We start from the raw sequence: 24,460 nt of genomic DNA on the forward strand, positions 1-24,460 counted from the left end.
CTTGCATCAAGCACATGCATTTTGTATACGATCTTCTCATGTCTAGGTGGTGCAAAGTTATACCGTCAGGGTCAGGGAAAAAACGCGTGTTACGGACATATTAGTAGAAATTAAGAAGAAATGGGTGTGGACAGGACAGGTAATGCGAAGGCAAGATAACCATTCGTCATTAAGGGTAACAGAGTGGATCCCTAGAGAAGGCAAGAGTGGCGGGGGGGGGGGGGGCGGCATAAAGTTAGATGGGCAGATGATATCAATAAGTTTGCGGCGATAAAGTGGCCGTGGTTAGCACAGGACCGGAATAATTGGAGATCCATGGGAGAGGCCTTTGCCCTGCAGTGGGCATAGATAGGCTGATGCTGCTGATGAAAATGGGCGTATAAACGCGATGACACAAGGTATGAATGTTTATACGGCCCAGTCCCGATGTCTCCAGCTTTATCGCATCCGGCCCTGAGGTCGTGAATGTCATATGAGCGTCTCGTGGCTAGCCACGCTGCAGTTGTTTCGCGCCGGTCACTCAGAATGATATAATGAGCTCACTCCCAGTTGAACTACGAAGAGGAAATCATACGGCGACCGGAGACCAAAAAACGTGCGGATAACATAGCCAGGCATCTCACGACAGGCTTTGTGCCAGAGTTGATACAGCAGAGCCAGTACCTATGCAGCCACTTTGTTGGTGCCATATCTGGCTGAATGCGTGAGTGCAGAAAGAAATTATAAAGAACGACAAAGAAATGCTACTGATGTCGCTTCAGCTATAAACTACTTCCATTCGTCTAAAACGAGCTATAAAAATGTAGCTGGGAAAAGTTTCATTTACCTACCTTTTTTGATTTGCTGAACTTCGTGCGGTTGAATGTGTAATGAATCGACGAGGTCGTACAAGTTACTACAACAAAGTAATTAAATTCGCCAAACGTAGTGTCGTGGCATAACCATACTTTTTACTGACTTTAGTTTACAGAAATGTACCTCTAAGAAACTTTGTCTTGGGTTACGTGAAGTAAGTTCAGGTGAAGGTTTATTGGAGCAGCAGCGGGGACCGCCATGGCGCTAGGCCGCGTAAGGGCACCAAAGAGCAGGAGCGACACGAGGAAGAGCGTAATGTGTAATTTTACACGGTGATTGTGCTTCAAGTTTCCAATGCACCTGCCTGCTTACACGTTGTTTAAGCCAGATTTGGGGTGACCAGTGAAAAGAGAGTGCTGTGGCCGCAATGGGGGAGGAGTTCTTCTCTGAGCGGGTGGGTGTGCCTTGTTTCGACAGGTCACTCCGACACCACAAAGCCGTCCGCTGCTATGGAGTTCGACGACGAGCCGAGCCCGTACGCAGTCTGGTCTGCGGTGGCGAGCTCGCTCACCCAATGGAGACGGACGCACGTTTCGCGCATGCGCAGGAGTGCTGGCGCTTCAACGGCAGAACGAGGAGTCTGCTACGACTCCCTCGGCTGCTACAGGTGAGCTTACGGTGACACGTAGGAATTGCACGACTCTGTCAACAGACGGAGCATGACTCTTTCACGGACAGACTCTGTTACGGAGCATGACTCTGTTACGGACGGAGCGCAAACTCCTGATGTAACGAGGCCATGTTTCGTTTAAATTATTGATGGTACCTAATGTATTCCTTCGTGCATTTTTCTAACAGAATGAGCTCATTCGCACAAACAGAGATTGCAAAAAAATGTATGGTTAGTGAATGACGTGCCAATTAATGTGCAAGAGAGTGAAATGCTGGGCTTGTTGGTTCATAATGTTGCAAAAAAAGAAACCAGCGGCAAGAACACGCAGGACAAAAGAAGGAGGGACACAAACACAACGCTGGTTGTGTTTGTGTCCCTCCTTCTCTTGTCCTGCGTGTTCTTGCCGCTGGTTTCTTTTTTTTTTTTGCAACAATTAATGTACCTATTGCTGAACAAGTCGTCTTTACAGCCAGCCCTAAGCCGGTTGTGTCGGAATGCTGACCCTAAAAAACACGGCGCAGTCATTCCTATTTTGGCGGTCATTTGGGATAACTTATAACGAAGAAGGAAGAGTAAGAACAGTGTGCGAGATTTAAAATAAAACGGGACCGGTTTTATACATCTTCTACGCCTGAATCTTTGAAGGCTGGGCAGTTGCTAGCCAAAAAAGTTGTGAATATTACCAGCTATGACTCTAAAAGTGGTAATTCAATGAAATAACTTTTGTTTCTTAAAATCTGCTGCATTAACACTGCATTCTCCTCTCAAAAAGGATAGCCCAAAGATATTTAGGATGAGTGTTCTTAAGTGGAAGCTTCCTTTAACTGCCTTCCTTTTAAGAACAGCCTTACAGTAAACGAATATAATGACAGGGTAAAATTGACTTTTGCGGTATTTAGAAGGCGATATGTATTACAAAAATAATTCAACTTCATATCAAGTAAATTGAATAGCGTCACGGACAAATGAAATGCGATCATAGAAATCTGAACTAGAACGCACAAATAGCGCGATTTCTTTCCCTACAAGTCAAATTGACGCGTTTGCAAATGTGGCTTTGCAAACTTTGCAAATGTGGCTTTCCAAATATGCCAATAGCGTGCCAATATCGAACCTACACGAGCAGTCTTTTTCGATTTTCCAGGTTCCGTTTCATATTTTCATTCTCGCATTTTAATTGTCTCATACTGTACATAAAGATGTCCTATATATTGGGCACCTGGATATAAAACATATCTCTATGAGTATTATGCTGACTACCCTTGCGTGAATGTTACATGTTTTCGATGCAAGCCGATGGAAGTAATAATAATATTATAAAAAGCAGCCAGGGAGGCTCAAGGGAGAAAATGGACGGGATAGGGGAAGAAAGAACACTTTATATTTCACGAGGTTACACAAACAGATCACTGCCCACCATGCAGTTCCCTCAAAAAAATTAATGACATGCTCACATGCCTCTTTGTAGGGTAGCTGGAGTTCGCTGAGAATTCACTGACAGGCTCACGGGGCTTGTTTAATGGAACAGCCATGATTGGAGTCCTTTCAGACCGTTACACCAGCTTGTTCAAGCCGCTCACAAAGGCGTATTCTGCGATCGCTTTAAGAAGGAAAGAATGGGAGAAAATGTTTGTGGCGTAATATTTAGGGTAATTTTAATATTCGCGGATTTTGTCGGTTCGCAACTGGTTTTTACTGTTCCAAGCCAAGTCAGCTGAGGCCGTTCTATCCGGATCTCCACTTCAGGGAGGACAACGGCTCGGGTCTGCCGAACGCGCTGCCCGAGGAACCCGGCAGCATCGGCACGCGCTTCTACCTGAGTTCGCGGCGCAGCCGAGAGCCCCGTCTGCTGGGCGACGCGGCCTACTTCAACGCCTCCAAGCCCGTCAAGCTCATCATCCATGGCTTTGGAAGCAGCGGCAAGCGCTCCTGGGTGCGACGCATGGTCGACGCCCTGCTCACCGCAGTCAGTGCGCATTCACGCCGGCACGCATTGCCCCGTGTCCTCTGCTGTATCCGGCATAAGAGATCGCGTACGAAGTCGTAACCTAGCGGTAACAGTATAGCTGTTAGTCGCTCCCGGATCGATGTAATTGTTATTATATCTAACAGCTGTTTGAATTAATGTACCACAGTTGGTGTCTCTTGCAATATGGTGCGTCCTCTCCTAGTCAGGTACAAATTTAATTCAATATTCGCATAAAATTCAACATACTCGGTCGTCCTTTTAGGATAGGCATAACATTCCTGCGACGTGCTCTGCACACTCGAAGGTCAGAGAAGTTCATTTTTAAAGCAATAGCTTTGAGTTTAATTGATTGAAGCTATGGCTTATCGGGACATTGAGCACTTTACCTGCACCGGCAGACGTGACATAACACCCCAAGAAGGTAACAGATAGCAAACAAGGACCAAGCCCTTGCGCGGTGACACCGTGGCCGCACCAAAATTCTAGTTCGTGCGGCTGCAAAAACAGTGGAGTCTTTTGAACTTGCGGCCGTTTGAACAGCGGAGGCAGCCAACCTTTTCAATTTTTTATTGTTGTGTTAGCAAGATAGGCGGTGCATGTAAACAAATTTTCGCCGTCGACCCGCTGACGCAGGGCAGCAGATTAAAAGAGAAGAGAGCGCTTGCGAAGATGTGGGACATGAAATGCAGCTGGTGGCAACCGCACTATAGCAAAGCGTGAGCCGAACTGAGCGTTTCGCGCGCGCAAAAATATCCCGTGCATTCGACAAGCGCAATTGACGCAGCCCCGGAAACCACCCGCACAGTGCGGGGTGCGTCGAGCGACAAAACATCGCGATAGCTGCGGCCGTGAAGTGGCGCAGGTAGCTACAGCGACAGCTTTTTATGGCGGTAGCCAAAATGGAAGCCGCGGCGAAACAAAGTTACACTTGCAGAAAAGGAGCTGATAATGGGGGTGACGATTGCGCTAGAAGTTGTCATCCGGGCCGCTCATGAATACGTCAATCAAATATCCGAAATGGTGGTAAGCCTAAGCATCTCTTTGCGACACCGCCGACTAATCCAGACAGTTTGAAACTGGCCCCTCCTGAGTGTCTGTGTGCTTAATTTGTCAGGCCCCTCCCACTACCGGGCCGGGTCTATAGAAATTGCGGCCCGTGCAGTGCTCTAAAGCTTTGTAATAATAAATGCTTATTGCACGCATGTCACACATCAGGTAAAAGCAGTTAGCGCCGCGCAGTATGTTCAACCTGATAAACCGTATACTCGTAATTACCCTTATTGTGAAATGCACTATACTTCCCATACATGCATCTACGAATTGATATGTTGCTACCTGTACCAAGGTTATTATTTGGTAATTTTTCCACGTCCTTCCTCAATGCCATCCTTTTGAGACTGTGAAATACATTAAAAGCATTCCCTTGACGCTACTGCGGCCTGGCGCAGGGGAAGTTAATTCTCCATTAAGTGTCCCAAAACATAGCAAGGTATCTTAGCGATAGTGTGTGTGCTGAACTGAAATTGACTGCAGTGAACATTAAAAGCCCCTTTCTCGTTCGTTTAATAACATTCTCAGGGAAGCATTAGTGGGTACCGCTCCCATCCAAAGATAAAGCTAAAACACCATATAAGCATCCTTTTAGGAAGTAACCACTAATACATTTCTACCGTGTTTGTTTTCGGCCATAATTCTCTTTATATTAGCAGCGCTTGAAGCCGTCTGTCGCCTATTACCGTGTCACAGGGGGACGTGAACGTGGTGGTGGTGGACTGGGAGAAAGGCGCCACGCTGCCCAACTACGTGCAGGCGGCCGCCAACGCCCGCCTCGTCGGCCGCCAGGTGGCGCAGGCCGTGCGACGGCTCATGCGGCTCGGGGCGCGGCGCCGCGACTTCCACCTAGTGGGCTTCTCGCTGGGCGCGCACGTGGCTGGCTTCGCGGGAGCCGAGCTGAGAAACCTGTCGAGGATCACCGGTGAGTGGGCCCAAGTAGGCTCATTATGGGCTTACTGAGAAAGTGCCCAATTCCTCCCTCGGGAGGCCACGTGTCACGTTACTGCGTGTGTAGGGGCAGGCGGCACAGGCGACGATAGCGGCCTCGTCTCGGGGACTTTGGGTGGATTACCCATGCTGCACAAATTGTCCCGTCAGGGCGGGGTTTCAAGCGGCTAATAATAGAGTGCACGCTACCGCCTAGTGAGTAGCGTCCGAAACAATCCTATTTGGTGGGGTGCCCCACGGGAATAAGAGCCATGAAGACAAAATACAGCCTGGTTCAGTTTGAAGGAACTTGCATTTGATAATTCACACAGCTATGTTCCAACTACGTCAGAGGTGTTTTAACAGTAAAAAACGCGAGAAATATTGAAAAAGTTTCAAATTTCGCACAAAAATATCAGCTGTCATGAGATAGATGGAGCAGTGATGCGACGCAAATTAAAAAAAAAAAAGATCAGTGGTTTAAGTTCCGTTAGCATTCAAGTGATACGGTAAAACGGAACTAGAAGCCCCGCTAAAATCTCCCCAGTCGTATTCATTGGTGGTGGCTTTGTTCCGAGGACGCCCATTGCATAAACACGATACCGCCACTTAGAGAACTGGTCAGAAAGTGGTCGGGGAGCCGCCACGGCTTCATCTGTTTTCTTCAGTGTAGAGATAATTTGAAGTTACCGATAAATTTGTTATCGCGGAAATCGGGACACGTCAGTCCTTTTAGCAGACCAGACTTGTAATTTGCGTGTCTGACTCATTCAAGGAGGCGACGCCACCTGTGGCTGATGCCTATGCTGCTCCCCCATTTTGTTTCAGCGGCGCAAGTCATGTGGAAAAGGCAATAGAATAAAATCTGAGTTGCAATTGTAAATAAATAAAGTGAATGTATACTCCTCATGATAAACCTGGTTTTCCTCCACAACGGCACCTGAAAACGGCCGCCCAGTCTCTCAGCGACGTCAAACAGGCTGATGGAGGTGCGGGACAGAGAGACTTCCAGCTGAAACTCAGAGCGGTCCTCACTCTCTCTCAGAGACATCCCTGCTAATCTGGAACTAAACCTTTGAGACCATGCAGAGAAAAAATAGCAACACAAAATGAACATTTTGATGTGGCTTGTGGCGCCTCTAATCCACTTCCCACCGCAGCCTCCACCTTTGGGCGTTTGCGGTGTGCTGGATGCGGCATGACTACTCTTTGATTGCGCTAAGAGGAAGCGGCGTGTACAATAGCAAAGTATGACCTTGAATGATTTTGAGGCCAACGACTGGGATGGCGTCCTGCTCGGAGAGAGAAAAAGACAGAGGTCTGTCGTTGCAATTGGAGCCCACCGCACTTACTCCTGGGCTGTAACGGCCGATACCGAAGCTGATGCTATAATAACGCTGTTTTCATAATGGGAAGCACGTTGGACAGTCTTAATTTGTTCTTAAGGATTCGCGGGATAGCATACTCAAACGAGTGAGAAACTGAAAAACCTAAATTTGATGTCGGTGCTCTATTATGTCTAGCTTAGTTGTTTAAGATGTGGGTCATGCATGACTGTTATTCAGATGTGACAATCTCTGTAAAAAACTTGTATTTGTCTCGAAGGGCCCTTAAAAACCATCGATTGCCTAGAAAATGTTTAGTGCACGGCACTACAGTGCGCCCTCACGTCTACATTTTATACGTAAACCCCAAGCTTCGCGTATTCTTTCGGTATGGTTCTTAACACAGTCGATACCAGGAGAACAACTGGACGCAACTAAGACACTTTTTAATACGAAAAATTTGTTGCGTGTAACAGGTGTTGTATACGACAGTGCTGTTTTTACATGCATGATTCGAAGGGCTGGACCCGGCTGCACCTCTGTTCGAAGGATACGACGAGGCGTCTCGGCTGGACCCGTCAGACGCCAAGCTTGTAGACGTGATTCATTCCAATGGAGACAGCTTCCTGCGCGGAGGCTTGGGTGCCTTCGAACCCCTGGGACACGTCGACTACTACCCCAATGGCGGCAAGGTGCAGTTGGGATGCAACAGTGTCTTCGTTGGAGCCCTCAGCGACATCTTCTGTGAGCACCCCGGTGGCCCTCGTGGCTGTCGGTAAACATTTGCGCTTTTGTGGCTAAATTTTCTCATTAGGAAAACGCTAAAAACAATCGTCGCCTTTTATTACCAGGCTGGGTGGAATGTCGTGATAAATACATGTAACTGATACATTTGTTGATGTTTTGTTTAGAGAATCGTCGGTTGGAATGTTTAGGAGCACGAAATTGAAAAGAAAAGGGTGGGTTGAGATCACGTGCACCCTGTTCCTGCTTACATGTCTTGGCGGCGCATAGGAAATCGAGAGGCAACTTCGGTACCTTTCATAATTGTCAAATGGTAACTACCGTTTTACAGCAAAGTCGTCTATGGCTAAGATCCAGCTGGTTATTATCTACATCGCTCCGGCAAGAGAGCGATGTAGACAATAATTGCACGCGAGTGTAGTGGTATGTTGCTGCGCCCATCAAAATCCCAGGATCATAAGTGTGCGCCAAAGCTTGAGCATATGGAAAAGCTGATAAAAAATAAAATTTCTTAAGGCCTTCATATTTTATTATCAGACGGCTTATATTTACCATGAACAAATGTCTTACCAGCAATGCATTTGTGTTTAGGGATGAGCCCGACTTTAAGGGCATTATTGTAAGCTTGGTCTATTTCAGGAGGCTTTCCCACATTGAGTGTTGCACAGCAAAGCGCGGCCAGCTTCGGAGGGAGGATAATTACAGAAAGTGGCTCTAACTCTTTTAAGTTCGGAGCACTTTAGGGGCTCGCCCTGTCGCCGTAGCCCGCTGTAACGGTCGATGTCAAACGAGTGCCGGAATCAGACGGTGCCGCGAGATAACGGACACAAGTAGAGCCCGGTGTTCCGTGGTAGGGCATCCCGCGGAGGCTTTGAAAATCAAGTGGTTTAAATAGTAATAACCGTTGGAAACTCGTGAAAGCCTGGCGGTTGGCATACATCTCCCCGTTGTTTATCGCAAAAAAAAAAAAAAAGAAACTGCAGGCGCATTCGACGCAGATCCAATTAACCGGTAATACGTCGCGTTCATTTAGTTCGGAACGCTCGTTGGGATAGTTTTTGCGATAGTAAGCGACAAAAAGTGGCAGTGCAACGCCGGCACGCGCGGGAGAAAAAGCAAGCACAAAAATAACTCAACTCCCTCTGGCGCTGTTTCAGGCAGGGGGCGCGCGTGCACTACTGACGCGGGAAATGTGAATTGCTTTGGGTGGTAGCGGTGAGCGGATAACAACGCTACAGCCCATTATGGCCAATCCCTTTCTCTGAACTTCCGTCAGCTTTCACGTTGAGTGAAACGGCTTTAATCTTTCGATTAAGGATATCCTAAAACAAGTTATATGACAGCTAGCTGCTAAGAGGACTAGTACATTACGCCGAGTTTTATGTGCTTTTCAAAATTACATAGTTCACAGTGACGCTGTAAATATTGTGTAATTCTCGTCTTCTGTCAATACATGGGGCTTGTATACGGCCCGAAAACACAGCCAGCCCAGTGTTTTTCCACTAGAACAATGTTTCATTCAGGTAATCAACAAGGAAGGAGTATCATAGGGTGAAAGCGTACTGTATCTCACGTTGAGGATGGGCACCGTAGCTATGCTCGTCATCCTTCTTCACAGAGTGGTACGGCACCGTTTTTTAAACTATTTTTGTCTGTTAACACCGATAACTAGGGCTGCTTGAAATAGCCTTAAATAACATGCTGTTTGTGCCGGGCACACGAATACTTCGAGGCTTTCGGGGCAAGAATAGAAGCGCGTTTCAAAACAAGCCAAGCGTCACGCCCGTCCGCCTGTTGGATGATTTGGCTCGCAGTTGAAGTCGTCACCAACCTTACCAGTTAGGCGGGAGATCGAAATTCCGGTTGCAAGGACCACAGACCATGACTTCTATGTGGAAAGGTGTTGTATCCGTACTCGGGCCAGAATCGATTAATTATTCAGTGTCGAAGTGCATAGGTGGCTGTTCAATACAGCCCAAAACTCTCACTCCAAAAACAGGCATTTGCTACGAAGATCTGGATTCAATAGCAATGCGGTGCACAGAACATACTAACAGAATAGAACAGCCCCCTTCTCTTTGGCCGAAGAGTTCATGTTATGTTACTGTTAATGTTACTGTTAACAGTTACCACGTTGCAGTGACCATACCCATGTTAACAGCAACCATATTACAGTAGCCAGATCCATATCCAGGATGGTGACGTGTTGTGGCGGCGCTGCTGTGCAGGGGGCCACTGGCAAAGCCTGTGCCACCACCGTCGCGCCCTGCAGCTGTTCACCGAGTCAGCTAGTCCCCTGTGTCCGTTCCCGGCATTCCAGTGCGCCAGCTACGAGAGCTTCCAGAAGGGCGACTGCTTCCCGTGCGAGAGGCCGGCCGACTGCAGCTACATGGGCTACTTCGCCGACCGCTCCAAGGCGCGGGGCCGCATGTTCCTCATGACGCGCCACGATGAGCCCTTCTGCGGTCAGTACTTGTAGAGGTATCTCTTTATAGCGCAGCGTGTGCCTCTAAATGCGGCGAGCACCCTATATTAACGATTGGTTGGTTAGTTGCACTGAAATGACAACAGGCCCAAAGAACAGGTAAGCACTCCCAGCTTACAGCTTATTAAGACGTTCTACGCCTTGACCAGCGTGTCTTGGAGCGTTGAGTCAGCGGACGGAACGCTTCAAGCTGACGACTCCTGATTTATGTAAGGCACAATCGCGCTGTCTCCAGGGTTTCCATCAAATTCCTACACTTACTTTCATAGGTTGTTTCCAATTGCTGTCAAAGTGTGCAGGGCGTCAGAATGTCTGCAGCCATCACTCAGTAAAGGTTCCTGCGTACAAAGAGCGGATAACCCACCAGCCACAGTTTTCGCTTCTGTCACCCTCCCCAGTGTGGCACTTTGGGTGGGCTACCGTTGTAGCATTACACGTGTAGACACCCTCGAACTTCCTCTCCCTTTTCCCAACCCAAGCCTCTTCCACATTTACGCTCTTTGTAAAGAAGCATATTGAATTCAGTGTTTTATAAGAACAAATTTGGTTCATTTCTGTTCATTACGTAAGCCTTCCATTGGTTTTCGAGAGCCTAGGGTTAATTTTTTGCCACGTTGTTTTTTATTCAATTGCGTGATGTTGGTGCCGGCGTCAGTTCCGGTAATGACGTGTTTCAGGAGACGCTTGATGAGCACGGCTCCTGCGTACGCCTAGTTCCAATAGAACATCGCTCAGTGATCCCAGTAACGCTATCGCGTTAAAAAGTCATCGCTAAACCTTTTTCTTTGCCACTTAGGAAGCATAGATAAGACTTGCGAGCTAGCGTTCATGAGGGATACAGATAAATGGGAGCAGCCTAGCTTTGATAGGCGCTGCTTGGTACATAGAGCTCTGCTCCGTAGTTTACAAAGGGTCCTTAGAAGGTATATGGTAACTGCGGCGTCATTTCCGAGAAAATTGTGGGTCCTCGGTTTACTGTTGCTCATTGTTTATTCTTCGTTGTTTCAGCCAGCCAATACAAGCTCATTGTAAACAGCTCGGCCGACCAGGAACCGTCATGGGGGAAAATTGAACTCGAGCTCTTCGCCGAATCAGGCGCTAACGAAACGTTCAGCGTCACAACGTAAGTACATCTTCATGCACATAAACCGTAGTGTTGAGTGTTTGTTTTTTGGTGGAGCACAAATCCAGAGAACAATTTTTTGGGGTAATTGCTATGAACAGCGTCATGGAATCCTTGCTGTAGTAAATATCATTGTGGTTAGTGTTGCGACCGGTGGTATATATATAATGGTCGAAAATATTCAACTCTGCTAAACCAACACGATGGCTAAAGCCCTAGTGGAATTATTAAGGCGCAAGCCTTATGTGCCTTTAGTAACACTTGGTGTAGGGTTAGTGGCTTGATGTGCTATGCCCAGTGCAATGCTACAAACGATGGGGTTATATGCCCCATGAAGCGAAAATTCCGGCGTTGTGAGCAGTCGATGGCCACAAAATATTATGTGCGCAATTTCATATGCGTGGGTGCAACATGGCTTTCGATTGAAATTGTGCTAAGAGGAGAAATAAAACATGAAAACAAAGAACGAAAAAATTGGCCGGTCATTACTAGACTCCCTAATGCGATATTTGGGCGCAGCAGCAGTGCGCTGAGGCAGCACTCACACGTGGGTTCTGCAATACTGATTGAAGGCGGGCCAGTTTGTTCTCTCGACGGCAGCGATGATGAGCGACTGCGTCGGCGGCGCGAAGTGCGTCTCAGGAAGGGACCGCGACCCGCGTCTTTGGCAGGGAACGCTCCCCATCGTCAAGCGCACGCCCCCCTCACGTTTTCGCCAGCGTCGCGCAGACGAGCCTCTCGTGCGGGCACAGAATACAGCTGCCACCCCTCCCCCACCGCACACTTTCGGAGAGCTCTCGCGCCGCCACGGCGAACCGCCCTCCCCTCACAATTTCGCGACATTCTCCTCCTTTGCTTTATTTCACTATTCCGTCTTGCCACCGTTCACCCTGTAACAACGGCGACGCGGCTCAGCCCAGAGACGGGCGCCAGGGCTGCGCCCTAAAACAAAAGGAGAGAGTGCCTTTGATGGCTCCACGTGATCGTGTGACTCGTGGCTCCATAGAGCACTTGGTGAAGCCGTCAGTTTTCCTGGTAGTCCTCGGAGATTTTTGTGTGGCTTGTTTTGTTGGGTCGGAATAGAGTGTCCTTCGACTTTGGCAGTACTAATAGTTTCTGTGCCGGCTATGTGCGGTTGACCACGCATATGCTCCCTCAAGGGCGAAACCCGGGTGGGGAACAATGCAAGCAGAAGAAATAATGCTTGCGAATTCGAGTACCAGAAGCATACCTATGGGTTCCAAGAAATTTTTGTTGTTGCAGCTGTTGTTTTTGCAAGCTTTAATTAGAAACGAAGGTCTGTGGCCAGTGGGGAAAGAGGGGGAACAAGGGAAGGGGTGGCTCAGTCTTTATGGAGGTTGTTTTTAGCATAAATGATAATGTTGCAGACGGTATCGTGTGACTGTGATATGGCGTCAATAGTAGTTGTGGTGCCTTGGTATGGAGTAGTGAATTTACGAAAGTGAGAGTTGAGATCGGCTGTGATGGGGTGGTGACAACAGGGACATGAGGGGTCGCTCTGTCGGTAATACCATTTTAAAATCGTCTCTGACGCAGTGCAAGTGTTAGTGAACTTGTTCAGGGCACTTTGAGGTCTGGTTATGTTCCAGAAGGAGCTGAAGTGGCCTGGAGGTGTGAGAGCCTCGAGCCTCGATGCGTAGTGGTTTTAGTTCACTGTATTTACAGAGTCTGATTGCGGGTACTAAGTACGCCACGAAACGTTAAAGTGAAATAATTATGTTGGTTGGTTGGTTGGAACCATGATAACAATGGCGCGTACCTGCTATGAGGGATTTGCCCCATAAGGTTGCGACCTCATTGCTGAAGAAAGTTAATAATTAAAAATAAGGAAGAATGTAAGTAAGAAAATTTTGGGGAAAGTGATGGTAACATATTTGAGAATTTGAAAAAAAAGAACGAAAATCAATACTGATGCAACAATGGCTACTTTAACGTTCGCGAAAAAGAAAGTAGGTGATGCACTTTACCAACTGTAAACGACCTGTTTCGGTAATAAAAGAGAGAAGGCCGCGACAAACAATCCCGGGGCAATAATTACCGAGCCCCAATGTAGCACTTGGGTTTTATACTCGTCTTCCTTTTATTTCTCGCTTTGAGGATTCATTATTGTACGCTTTACCAACATACCCAACAAAGTGTCACTCCTAATAACAATGCAGTTGATTTGTTATCGCTTCTGGACGCGTTTTACGCGGCATTACCCGCATCTTCTTTTAGTTTGTTTGGCTATAAATAAGCACTCTTATTTAAACGATTTTTTTTATTCTGAATCCGCCTTTCAAGAGTATTCTTAAAGCATTCTTTTTTTATAGATTATTGTTATTCTTAAAGGACAAATATACAAACAAGTGCATTTTTAGGGCGCAAACCTTAAAGCGCCATATTGCAGAAAAACGCACTTTGTCCGCTAAAAAACGGCCGCCGTTAAATGCGAAAAAAAAAACACAAAAAATAGAATTTGAGCCACAGTGCGTATGCGGAACACGTATGATTAAGTAAATCGATTGGTAGAGCAGGAGCTTAGGTACAGTGGCGTTCTTGTGGTAATGCAACCCGGATCTGGTTAGTGCAAGCCGAATGCGCTACCACCATGCCATATCAGCGCGTGTGCAGCGACGGAACAAGAGATATCCTCGTGCATGTGACCCTAATGTCTGATCGCGTGACGGAGGACGTGACGACGCGTGAATAGAACGGGTGCACGTGCGTGTTTGTAAGTGTGCACGCGAGTTATTCCCTCTTTGGAAACATACTGCAGAACAGGTGGTGTTGCATTCGGGGGGACTAACGTGTCTTCTTCGAAACAATGCAGTGATGGCCACGAGCTAAAAGCCGGGCAGGGTGACAAGGTCCTGGTGGCTGCTCACCCGGCCGTGGTGAACATCACGCGGGTCGTGATCAAGTACACCAAATATCGAGGGTGGTTCTACGGGGGAAAAGACTCGTGGTTCATCGACAAAGTGGCCATCCTGGACAGCTTCGGCTACACGTGAGTGTCCCTCCCAGGTAGACCGTCGCTCTCAGCTGCGGGGGATACAGCCCTCTCGCCCATTTTAATCCAAGACACTGAAGCGAGTTGGAAACATTGTCTAAATACGTGATTAGATAAGAGTCTTGACTACGTGAGCCATCTTGCGAGTATTTTCTGCTTACTCTATCACACTAATTTACTGCCTGTAATGCTGTGTTCGAAAGTGTCGTTCCTTAGCCGATTTGCTGACGTGTGCTTTCACGACAGATTGGCGAGAACGTACTCAGGGCTACATTTAATGGATTTATGAGCAGTATGTGCGTTTACGAGCAAAATGTCGATATTTACCATAATATGGGCTGAAATAAAGATGTAAAAGCCTGGGGTAGCATAAAAACAGACTAAAAAATCTCCATAAATTCAGAGAATTGTCTACAAATGCTTACCATTCTTTTTCCGGTCGTCTGGAGGGTGAGTTCTTTACAGCAAAAATAAGTTATGAGTAGGGAAAGACGTTGGATTGTTTTATTCTTTGTAATTTCTCTCTTGTTTTTTTCATAGATTGATTATGAGGTTTAACGCGCCAACGCTACACAGGCGATGAGGCGCGCCGTAGTGGAGGGCTCCGGACTGGGTTTGACCTCTTGTGCACGGCCGCTCGATGGGAACTAGTTCCCATCGAGCGGCCGTGACTTGGGGATTTGGAATGAGCGCCGAAATCTCGAACGCATTGTTAGCAATGATTTCAACTCATACCATTATAGTGATGACGTGCCTTTACTTCGCTAATTAAGTTATTTTCCGAGGATGCAAGGTGTATTCCAAGCTTAAGTTATTTGTATTGGTACTTTAAACGTGCTTGCACGTGCTTTTTCGTTTATTCTTCTGTATTGAGGGGAGGTGTATAAAATTGCAGTTTTTTTATTTTGTCAGATCATTTCTCTGAAAATTTTATTTGTTGTATTTGTTATTTTGGGGGTTTTCAAAATTGTGTTCGACCGATTACCTCCATTTACGCTATTATAACAATTAAAAGTGTTACTTTCGCCAAATATTCCTTTTTGCAGAAATGGAGGGCGTTACACGGTTCGACACTTTCGATATTTTGTATTCGTATATTGAACGCTCTTTTGCGAGCTTTTTTATTCTTTGGTTTTGTGGATAATTGTATCAGATGCATATTTTAATTTTGTCAGATCATTCTTGTGAAAACTTTATTTTTTCTATTTTCTATTTTTGTTTTTTCAAAGTTTAGTTCTACAAATTGTCTCCATTTACGCTATTACAGTGGTTGAACGTGTGACTTCCTCCGAATCTGCTTTTTTTGTTGAAATACAAGGCGTTACATTGTCCTGGCTGTGGGGGTGTTCGGAAAATAATGCTACGCATAAAAAACGGTGTGACATGGTTACGGTAGTGTGTGTAATGGCCGCAAACAACGCATGGTGTTATCTTTTTTTTCGGAACGGTTACAGAAAGAACTATAACCGTAAATTTACAAGAAGTTAGATAATAAATTACATGGTTTACACTGCATGCTGCACCCCAAATAGCCGTGCTTCAGCCCCACACACTAAAAATTTTTACGCCCAAAAGGGTGCTTCAGCTTGTCGCCGCAGGAGCACCCTAAAAACTGAATATTTTACGCCCTTTAGGGTGCTTCGATTTTGTCGCCGCAGGAGCACCCTCTGTGAAGCACCCCAGAAGACAGGTGCCTTATAAACACCCTTTTCCGCCTAAAAGTATCCTAGGGTGCTACTTAGCACCCCAATCTGTAGGAGCATCTTCTGCAAAAGCACCTACCTAAAGGGGTACAAAACGGGTGCGTCATCCTCGGTTCACAGGTGCAGCAGGTGTGAGACCACATATTGCACAATATCACACACGATTATGGTATGAAACATTCGTGCTTTCCAAGCTCGGTTCTGTGAGACATTCCATTGAAGCTCAACATCAGCTGCTAATTTCCTTGAACTTGTGTCACCGATTGTTAAAACATCAATTTAAAAAGTCAGGAGCCACATCTCAGTACAGTTATAACTTTAGAGGTAGTTGATTACCCAAAACTTCGTAAAAAACCAATTATATGTTCACTTTGCCGAACTGCAGTACACATCCTTCGAGATTCACTGCAGAGCCTAACCATGCTGTGCAGTGAAAGCAATTAGGTGTGCAACACTTCAACCACACAAAACTTCCTTGAACCTTAAAACCCTTGGCTTCTTAGTATTGCATCAAACTTCCAATCAAGGTAGCTACCTGCAATGTTTAGTGCCTTATTCTTGAGCTGAGCAGGAAGGTTCAATATCAAGGAAGACCAAATGCAAAATGTATAGTTTCCTCCGTAATGCGGCTCATAATATAGTTCCCTCCGTACTGCGGCTCATAATCTACTTATAAAAGTTGGGTACCCAAGCCATTTATTTTCGTTTGCATTATTCTTTTTGCTTTACGGAAAAATATTCATATGGTACAGCACTTGCAAGGTTTGGTGGTATTTGGAGTTTTATAAACATACCTTTAGACTAAATGACCCCACATAGCAATAACAAGAACTGCAAACATCACAGAACAATGCATACAAGTTCCCTGGTGAAGCCCATGGTTGAAATGTAATGCCATTGTTCAGAAAACATTATTTTATCATGAGGCTAGCTTGTACATGGTGCCTTGCATTATGTCCCTGCCGGTGGATGTGGGGTCACTTGTCACTGTTGCAAATGAAAAGCCAACAGCCAGGGCCCATTAGTTTTGGCTAGTATTACGAGGTGCCTCACGGTAAGCATTCTACGTCGATAGACTTTTTTAGAGTTGACTAGAACTGAAATCAGCAAAAGATTCTCTACAAAACATTCATTCTATCCGCAGCTTTAGGGTTTGCTAATTTCCATAGTTGGGTTTCTTCTGCCTTTCTTAACAACATTTTTCTTTTGATAAGAAGGTGCACAACCAAAAGCAAAAAGCTTTTCTGTAAACCTTTGGTAGCTATATAATTGTTACAAAATATTTTACTCTAAATATGGCAGCTTAAACTGAGAATATTTGCATTTAAAAACATTAAAATAAGTTTAAATTGATCATAAATTTTTAGCTGTTTTTACGCAAAACTGTACATGGGATATGAAGTGCACCACAAGGAGTGCTTTGGATTAGCTTTAGCAAATTTGGGACATTTAAGGTGCACTGAAATCTCTACACATGCGCTTTTTCACTTTCTGTATCCACCAGGAAAATGGCTGCCAATTTAGACAGCGATTCTAAATAGTAGTTGATGTGCATTTTAAAATAATCACAAACATTATAGCCAGAAAATAATTTTTTACAAGTTGTAGACATTGCCCGTTACACCAGACATTGGACTACACTGTCAAGAGCTTTGACATCTACATGACGTCTACAAAGCAGGCTTATACTGGTAGAATGTTTCATACCATAATTACTATGTGTTCAGAGCTCACGTGTGAAGTATGGATACTGCTGCTTCAGCAAGAACCGAGGATGAGCACCCTTCCTGGTTCTGAAAAAAAAATAACAGAGGAAATGCCTTAAGCAGGATTCTGAAACGGGGTTGAATGAAACAAGAATGAACAAGAAATTCTTTCAAAACATGTAAAGCAATGGAAACAAATATTTATTTCAACTTATTTCTACAAAAGACCACCTCATGAAGACTGGTGGTGGGGTATTGGCTCAAAAAAAAAAGCAGAGAGCACTTATACAAATGCTACAGGGAGCCTTCGCAGCCAACAATTGTTTGAACACACCTAAACTAATCACTGTTCAACAAACTCATAAAAAATGTTTGAATGCATAAAAAACCAGTGGTAAACACAGGAAACAGTTAAAACAGAATGACGGCACAAGTTTGTCCTGTCGTTCTCTTCTGTGTCCTGGGTTTTCCTATGGTTTTTCATCCATTCAAACATGTACCAGCTAGCCCAGTCCAACGCCTTGGTATCATAAAAATATGGATAGTCAATCCTTACACAAAGTTGAAAAAAAAAGAAAGTATAAAGTAGGTGACAAAATTAAAACGACAGCAAATTGGTTGGCTTTTACTTTTAAATGATAATATAAAAAATAATGGCATGAATGAAAGTGAGCAGCACGCGAAGTACCTTGTTGCTAGCCCGACATTCCACTTTGAAGCAAAATGTCCGCTTTCAACACTACATAGGCTAAACATGCAATGAGGCATTCCTTTAGGCACACAAAATATACCATAATTGTTAAAAAGCTACGAATTAGTTGAAAAAACCTGACCACGACAAATTGGAATTAGTGACTAGATAGTTTCAGAAATACACAGCGACATCATATAAAAATATATGGTTCCCATACAAAGATTGATCATAACAAAAATTCAGGACATTTATCAGACTGGCATCAATGTGCAAAGCAGCTTAATGAAGGAAGACGGTCTTCACTAAAAACATGTTAATATTGGGAGCTCATGTGCTTCCCTGCAAGTTGGGTGTGTAAACCCACTGACATCTTAACTAACCCGCCTGAATCATCACTTGATAGACATTGAGGAATTTTACGAATTGGTTTATTGTAGCCAGCTGTCTAGTTTATTTCCCTATTTTTCTTGGCATTTCGTGTCTAATTCTAAATTTGGTGACTAGATAGCTTTTACTATGGCCATGCACTGGTGACAACGAATATTTGATTTTACTTTAAAAAAAATTCAGTTTTGTTTTATTGCTCACCAGCCAACGATCTGAAATATCAGAGGTGCTTAAAACGTATGTTGGCATTTCCTTCCTGCAGCGTAGTACAACTAATCATGACTTCTACCATAATTTGTTCACAAATCGTAATATGTGGAAAGTATTCAGCTTAATGAAAATGTCATTTCAGAAGCATGCACAATCAAGGCCTCAACGACTCTCATGACGTGGTCCACTTGTTTCTGTCACAAATAACCTGAGTGCAGACACATTCCACCGAAGACGAAGGTAACATGCCCTCTTGGGTGATGAATATTTAAAAAGCCTTACGAGTAAATTTGCTGCTGAGCACGTGAAATTGTGGCATTAAAACAAAAGATCCCTCTGCGGCATCTTTCACTTGGAGGAGCGCTTGACCACAAACTTTGAGAAGCTGGAAAGTGCTCCATGAACCGCTCCAGCCAGCAGAAACGATGCAGGACACAAGTTGGTAGGCGGACCGTTGGCATCCTGCGATTGTGAAGATATTTCTGTTTAGTAGATGCTCTTCTTTTTGTACCACTGTTTATTTCACCTTTAACAGCTGAACTCCTTAACGTTCGCATAATAAAATGCTGCAATGCGGAACAGTTAGTAGGGTTACCTCAATTTTGCTTTTCTAAGAATTAACACAATGTAGGTAATCTGCACACAACTACAATCAAAGTACAATTTTCACCTACTTCACTGCTAACATCAGCGTTTGACTGCTCAAGCACAAATACAGGTTAGACATGTGAGCAATCTGCTAAACGTATCCCCACAAACTGAACAATCAGGCATCAGAAATCGGCAAGGAAGGAGGTGTCACGTTTAAATGGCACTTTTTTTGTTCAAAACATAAACAACACCTGGAAGCTTGAAGCGTCAGAGGGGGTCTTTCACGCTGACAATGTCAGAACATAGCTTGCTAGTGGGCACCTGCACGATGTGCACAATGTGTTTCTTGAAAATGCGTGCGAAAGTTTGATTGATGTGTAGGACGAGAATTGCAGCACGTTTTGACACAGGCCTTGTGGACGCTTCTGCCTGCTAATGTCAATGTGGATTCTTGCTAGTCGCCCTCTTCGCTTCTTTCTGAATATAATGCTTTAGGCATTATATTCAGGACAACGACTGCATCAAAACGTGCAGCAATTACCTACGTCCCACACATCGGCGAAACTCTCGCACACATTTTCAAGACACGCAGTGCATACATTGTGCATGTGCCCACTAGCAAGCTGCGTTCTGACATTGTCAGCGTGAGAGACCCCCTCTCACGCTCCAAGCTTCCGGGTATTGTTTATTAGATTCCATGTGCTGAATGCAAATCAGTGTACATTGGCGAAACGGGCAATCTGCACAGAAGATTAATGCAGCACTGGAACGAAGTGAACAAGGGCCATGCAAAAACAAGTCCACTGGCAGAGCACCGTGAGAGGACGGGACACGTGGTCGACTGGAACAAGACAAAATTACTGACAACTGAGTGCAATCTATCTTCTCGATTACTGCTCGAGTCCCTCATTGTTCAGACGACGCCCAACATTATCAACATAATGAATGGCAATCTGCACCATATCTATGCAAACTCATTGCGCCGCGTAATGCCCAATATATAGCTTCGTTTTCCACGACACATGCTCACCGTGAACAAGCAACAAACCGTTAAATGGCTTTCTTGACTTGGTCAGTGACCTACGTTTCATCACTGCAATAATGCTTTTACCTGCCTACACGGCATTCCGTCAAACACTGGACTACACCACATGAGCCATTGGCGTTCTTAACCTGCACCAGAGTATATAACCTTTCACTACTGCTATGAGATAGACCCATAAACGCACTTCAATATGGTCTTTATATTTAGCTCTTGGAAACATTATGTATAATTTTACCTTTAAGTTGCACCTGCTACAGCAGCTGGTACTATACCAAAAACATGAAAAAAAAAAACGGTGGTTTAACATGCCAAAGCTACACTTGGGATATGGGGAGCACTGTAGGGGAAGGCTTCGCATTAATTTTGACCATCTGGGTATTTTTGTGCGCATCGAAATCTCCAAACACGGGCGTCTTTATGTTTTGCCTCCATCTGAAAAGCGTCTACACCAAGCGGTATCTAACCAACATTCGCCTCCACAGCACACCATCCTAGCCACGGCAGTGGGTTAAACATATGAAATAAAGCGAGTTTTGGAGTGCAAATGAAAATATTAATCACACGTCTTATTTTCCCAATCGATGTACCTTTTGAAATCCACCATGTAATCCCCCCTCCCCTACCGGCCTACCAAAACACCTTTGTCTCAAGAGGTAATCAGGCTGTTGTTAATGAAGTAAGTATTTACAATCCGAGACTTGCCACCGTTAAAGTCATGCACTTTGTTTTAGAGATAAGCAACCTTAGCCATTTGCAGCACCAGGAGTTAATTGTGTTAAGATCAGATTGAAAGCATTGACGGTAGTAGTTGAAAGAAATTGTGTGATAAATTACAACATCATCTGCAAATAGACTTACATGGGAGGATATGCAACATGGAAGATAGACCAAGCAACCTGCCTGGGGGGACAACAAAGTGGCACGAGCAAAAGAAGTATATAGTTATTAGAAGTAAACTGCATTTGAGAAGAATGTAAATCTTTTGCTCAAGTGAGGACATTAGGGTGAAGTTTGAGAAGTAGTCTGTGGTGTGCAATGCGATTGAATGCTTTAGAAAAATCGAGAAAAACTACCGCAGTTTGTAAGCCTGTGTCAATGGATCAATGTAGATCGTGAACAAATCCTGAAAGTTGTTTTTCTCAAGTAACCCTTGTGAAAACCGTGGTGATACTCGAATGTGATATTGTGATTTTAAAAATAATTAGCGACCTGAGAGTGGATGAAATGTTTCCTGACCTTGCATATGGTGCTTGTTAGGGAAATTTAATGGTGAAGTACCGTCTCCTGATTTAAAGACTGGTGCTACCTCGACTATCTTCCAACCATTGAGATTAGTGCCTGTCATGAGAGACTGCGAAAAAAGCGCTGTCAGAATTATACAGACTGCGGGATGTACTTATCGGTATAGTATGATTATTACCAGTATGATCTGAAGTAGACCAGTTTGTATTGCAAGTTTAAAACCATATCGAAAGATCCTAAATGTTTGCTTGGCTTGATTACATACGAATACTTGCTTCAAAGTCAGTTCAATTTCTCTTCTTGCCCTTTAGTCGTCAGCCCCAGATTCTCTTCAATATCTCTGCTAAGCAATGACACGCTCCATACGCACAGCACTGCTTCATGAAAATGTTTCAAATAATCAGAGGCCACAGCACTGCTAACAGGTATACATCATGGCAAGTTCCACAACATGCAATAACTAACCTGAAAATACATAATCGGTGGGTGCACCGATATGGCAGCAGTGCCTGGACCGATGTGTCGAGCAAATGCGCTGACTTCTGAACGGGTGGTCCAAGCGGCCAGATGATGGATGAATGACCATTCCTGGCGGCAAAGCGTACGGAGCACCAACGAAAGGCCAGGCAGTACTTGGGTACAGCAGGTGCAGTGTCGGTTGGCCAAGGGAGGCCCTGGCAAAGCCTTTGAAACTGGACTGGAAGGCAGCTGACCCAGGACAGCCAGCAGCAGCACCTGCAGGTGCATAATCTGTGAGTGTGCTGACACTTGTTGAAATACAAGAAGAGCACACACAAAGCACGAATGCTTACATCAAGTAGATTTTTAATCGTTTAAAGACAGTAACCTCCAAGGCACTAATAAGAACATTCCCGGAACACCCCAAGTGAAATTTAGGTCACAGTAAGAATGTATTTATTAGACCCGCAGGTACTGTGAGTGGGGTATGCATGATATATGCAAAGCTAGCTACTGAGCTAATTTGCATGGAACACATGCTAGCAGCTCATCTGTATCCCTTGCTTTCAATCGGAACTGGTGTGTTAGTTGAGGCTCCTCCATTTCAATGTCTGACTTGTATCTGCACGTTCAATTCTCCAATATAAATCGAGTTGAGTGAGTGCCTACAGCTTTCTTGTTAGTCTCTGTATGGCCTGCGGTTTTGCGAAAATGAGAACTTGCGAATTGGCTCAATTTTCTGCACTAATTTAAACAATACATATGCCTCTGATATCAAGCCCCAGACTTCCCGAGAGCTACTCTGACTGAATCGGCAGGCGCCTCGTAGGCGTTGTGAAATCTCCCCCACTACCCCGAGACTATGCTAACTCCCTGCGAGGCCACATGCGCGCATTTCACCTTCAATTTGCACGTATGTGAATTCTATACCTCTATGAACTCTCAGACGGGCGTCGTCATATTCGTGCCGGACTCGTGAAACTCGGCGACGTAAATTACCGCACTCGCTCGCTGGCGCGCGGCCCGAACTCTCTCACCGTTTCCGGCCCTTGCATACTATTTTCTCCACTTTGCACATTGTAAATTCTCATGTTTAACTACACCTCGTGCGCCCTCATCTCTTGCCTGCTTTTCTTCCAGCACAACTCCGTCAGCACCCGGTCGACGCGTACGCTGTCGGGGCGCGTTGGCGAGCGAGTACGGCAATTTCGCTGTTGTCGAGCTTCACGAGAACAGCACACATATCGCGGCCCGAAGACCGCGAGGCGTACGGTCGCCGGTCTCGCGAGCGCAATAGCTGCGAAGCGCACTGCACGGAATTCGTGAAGGGGGGGGGGGGGGGGGAGAGAGATTTCACAACACCTACGAGACGCCAGCCACGGAATCACGTGTACGCGTTTTCACATGCACTTCCAGGGAACCTCCTGTTCATGTTATTTCTTGGTATACCGCGGGTATTCACGAGGGAGGACTAATCACAGCGTTGTGCCACTCACGCGAAATTGCGACTGCGATCTGCAACCGCAAAGGCACTGTTTGAGAGACACATAAACAAACGCCCCGGTGTTAAAGAGCCTTGCGTGATGTGAAATTATTAGCAGCCGTGTACCATAGCGCGAGCATCGTAGCCAAGGTCTAGCTTCAGCGTAAATTGATGCTGACTTCTGCGGAAACGGTGGACTGGGCGCCAAACAAGTATACTAACTCACGTAGGCTCTCAGAGCAAACGAGATGGGGGTCTAGCGAATTACTGACCCATAAACACCAGAACTCATTCCAACCAAATACAGAATAATAAAAAATGCGTACTTACCCGAGCAAAAACGATGTTTCCAACGTAAAATTCTCCTTCACAGTCGTCTTCATCTCGCGGACACACGAACACGCTTTGTTCTGATGCAATGTCATCCACTTTTGACGCGCAGTATTTTATCCGGCGATGATCGTTCTTCCGGGGTCCCCATGTTCAACACACGCGTAGGTTAGAAGGGTAGACATCACCCATAAAGCTTCTATAACTATGATTTAAGCTTGAAATAGATAAAACAGATTGAATCACGCCACCAACCACTCGGCACAAAACGCCATGAAAAAACACACACAAAAGTGAGAGATAGTTGCCAGACTTCAAATGCAGCACCTCTATGTTTGACGAAAATTGTGTTACTACTGTAATGTTGGTAATTATCTTTCTGCTTTCAAAGTCTGAAATGTGTTTATAACTTAAATTTAAGGTTTTTAAACACAAAAAGTAAATACACATAAAGTAATTGACATATATACTGATATTGTAAAGAGGTTTGACGTTTGTTTTGG

At 45.2% G+C, this 24,460-nt stretch overlaps 1 protein-coding gene and 1 long non-coding RNA gene across 3 annotated transcripts in view; one reads left to right on the top strand and one right to left on the bottom strand.

Annotated features, from left to right (window-relative positions):
* The window catches only part of LOC144153799 (pancreatic lipase-related protein 2-like), a 41,078-nt gene that overhangs the window by 3,442 nt on the left and 13,176 nt on the right, over positions 1–24,460 (top strand). Inside the window, exons 2-8 of one of the 2 annotated variants that reach the window (XM_077685526.1) lie at positions 1,273–1,462; positions 3,215–3,434; positions 5,184–5,412; positions 7,262–7,486; positions 9,715–9,951; positions 10,980–11,094; positions 13,928–14,104. In XM_077685526.1, the coding sequence (XP_077541652.1) occupies positions 1,273–1,462; positions 3,215–3,434; positions 5,184–5,412; positions 7,262–7,486; positions 9,715–9,951; positions 10,980–11,094; positions 13,928–14,104 (1,393 nt within the window). The remainder of the gene's footprint in view (positions 1–1,272; positions 1,463–3,214; positions 3,435–5,183; positions 5,413–7,261; positions 7,487–9,714; positions 9,952–10,979; positions 11,095–13,927; positions 14,105–24,460) is intronic. The other variant, XM_077685527.1, reaches the window with a different exon arrangement.
* On the bottom strand, positions 17,697–24,352 carry LOC144152070 (uncharacterized). The gene is made up of 3 exons (XR_013319044.1): positions 23,958–24,352; positions 22,151–22,420; positions 17,697–19,269 (listed from the first exon to the last, which is right to left on the bottom strand). It is a non-coding gene; the product is annotated as an uncharacterized LOC144152070 (long non-coding RNA).

Source organism: Haemaphysalis longicornis, unplaced genomic scaffold (genome assembly GCF_048455015.1).
Source record: "Haemaphysalis longicornis isolate Haplotype H1 unplaced genomic scaffold, Haemaphysalis longicornis Haplotype H1 scaffold_9, whole genome shotgun sequence".
NCBI classification, from domain to species: domain Eukaryota; kingdom Metazoa; phylum Arthropoda; class Arachnida; order Ixodida; family Ixodidae; genus Haemaphysalis; species Haemaphysalis longicornis.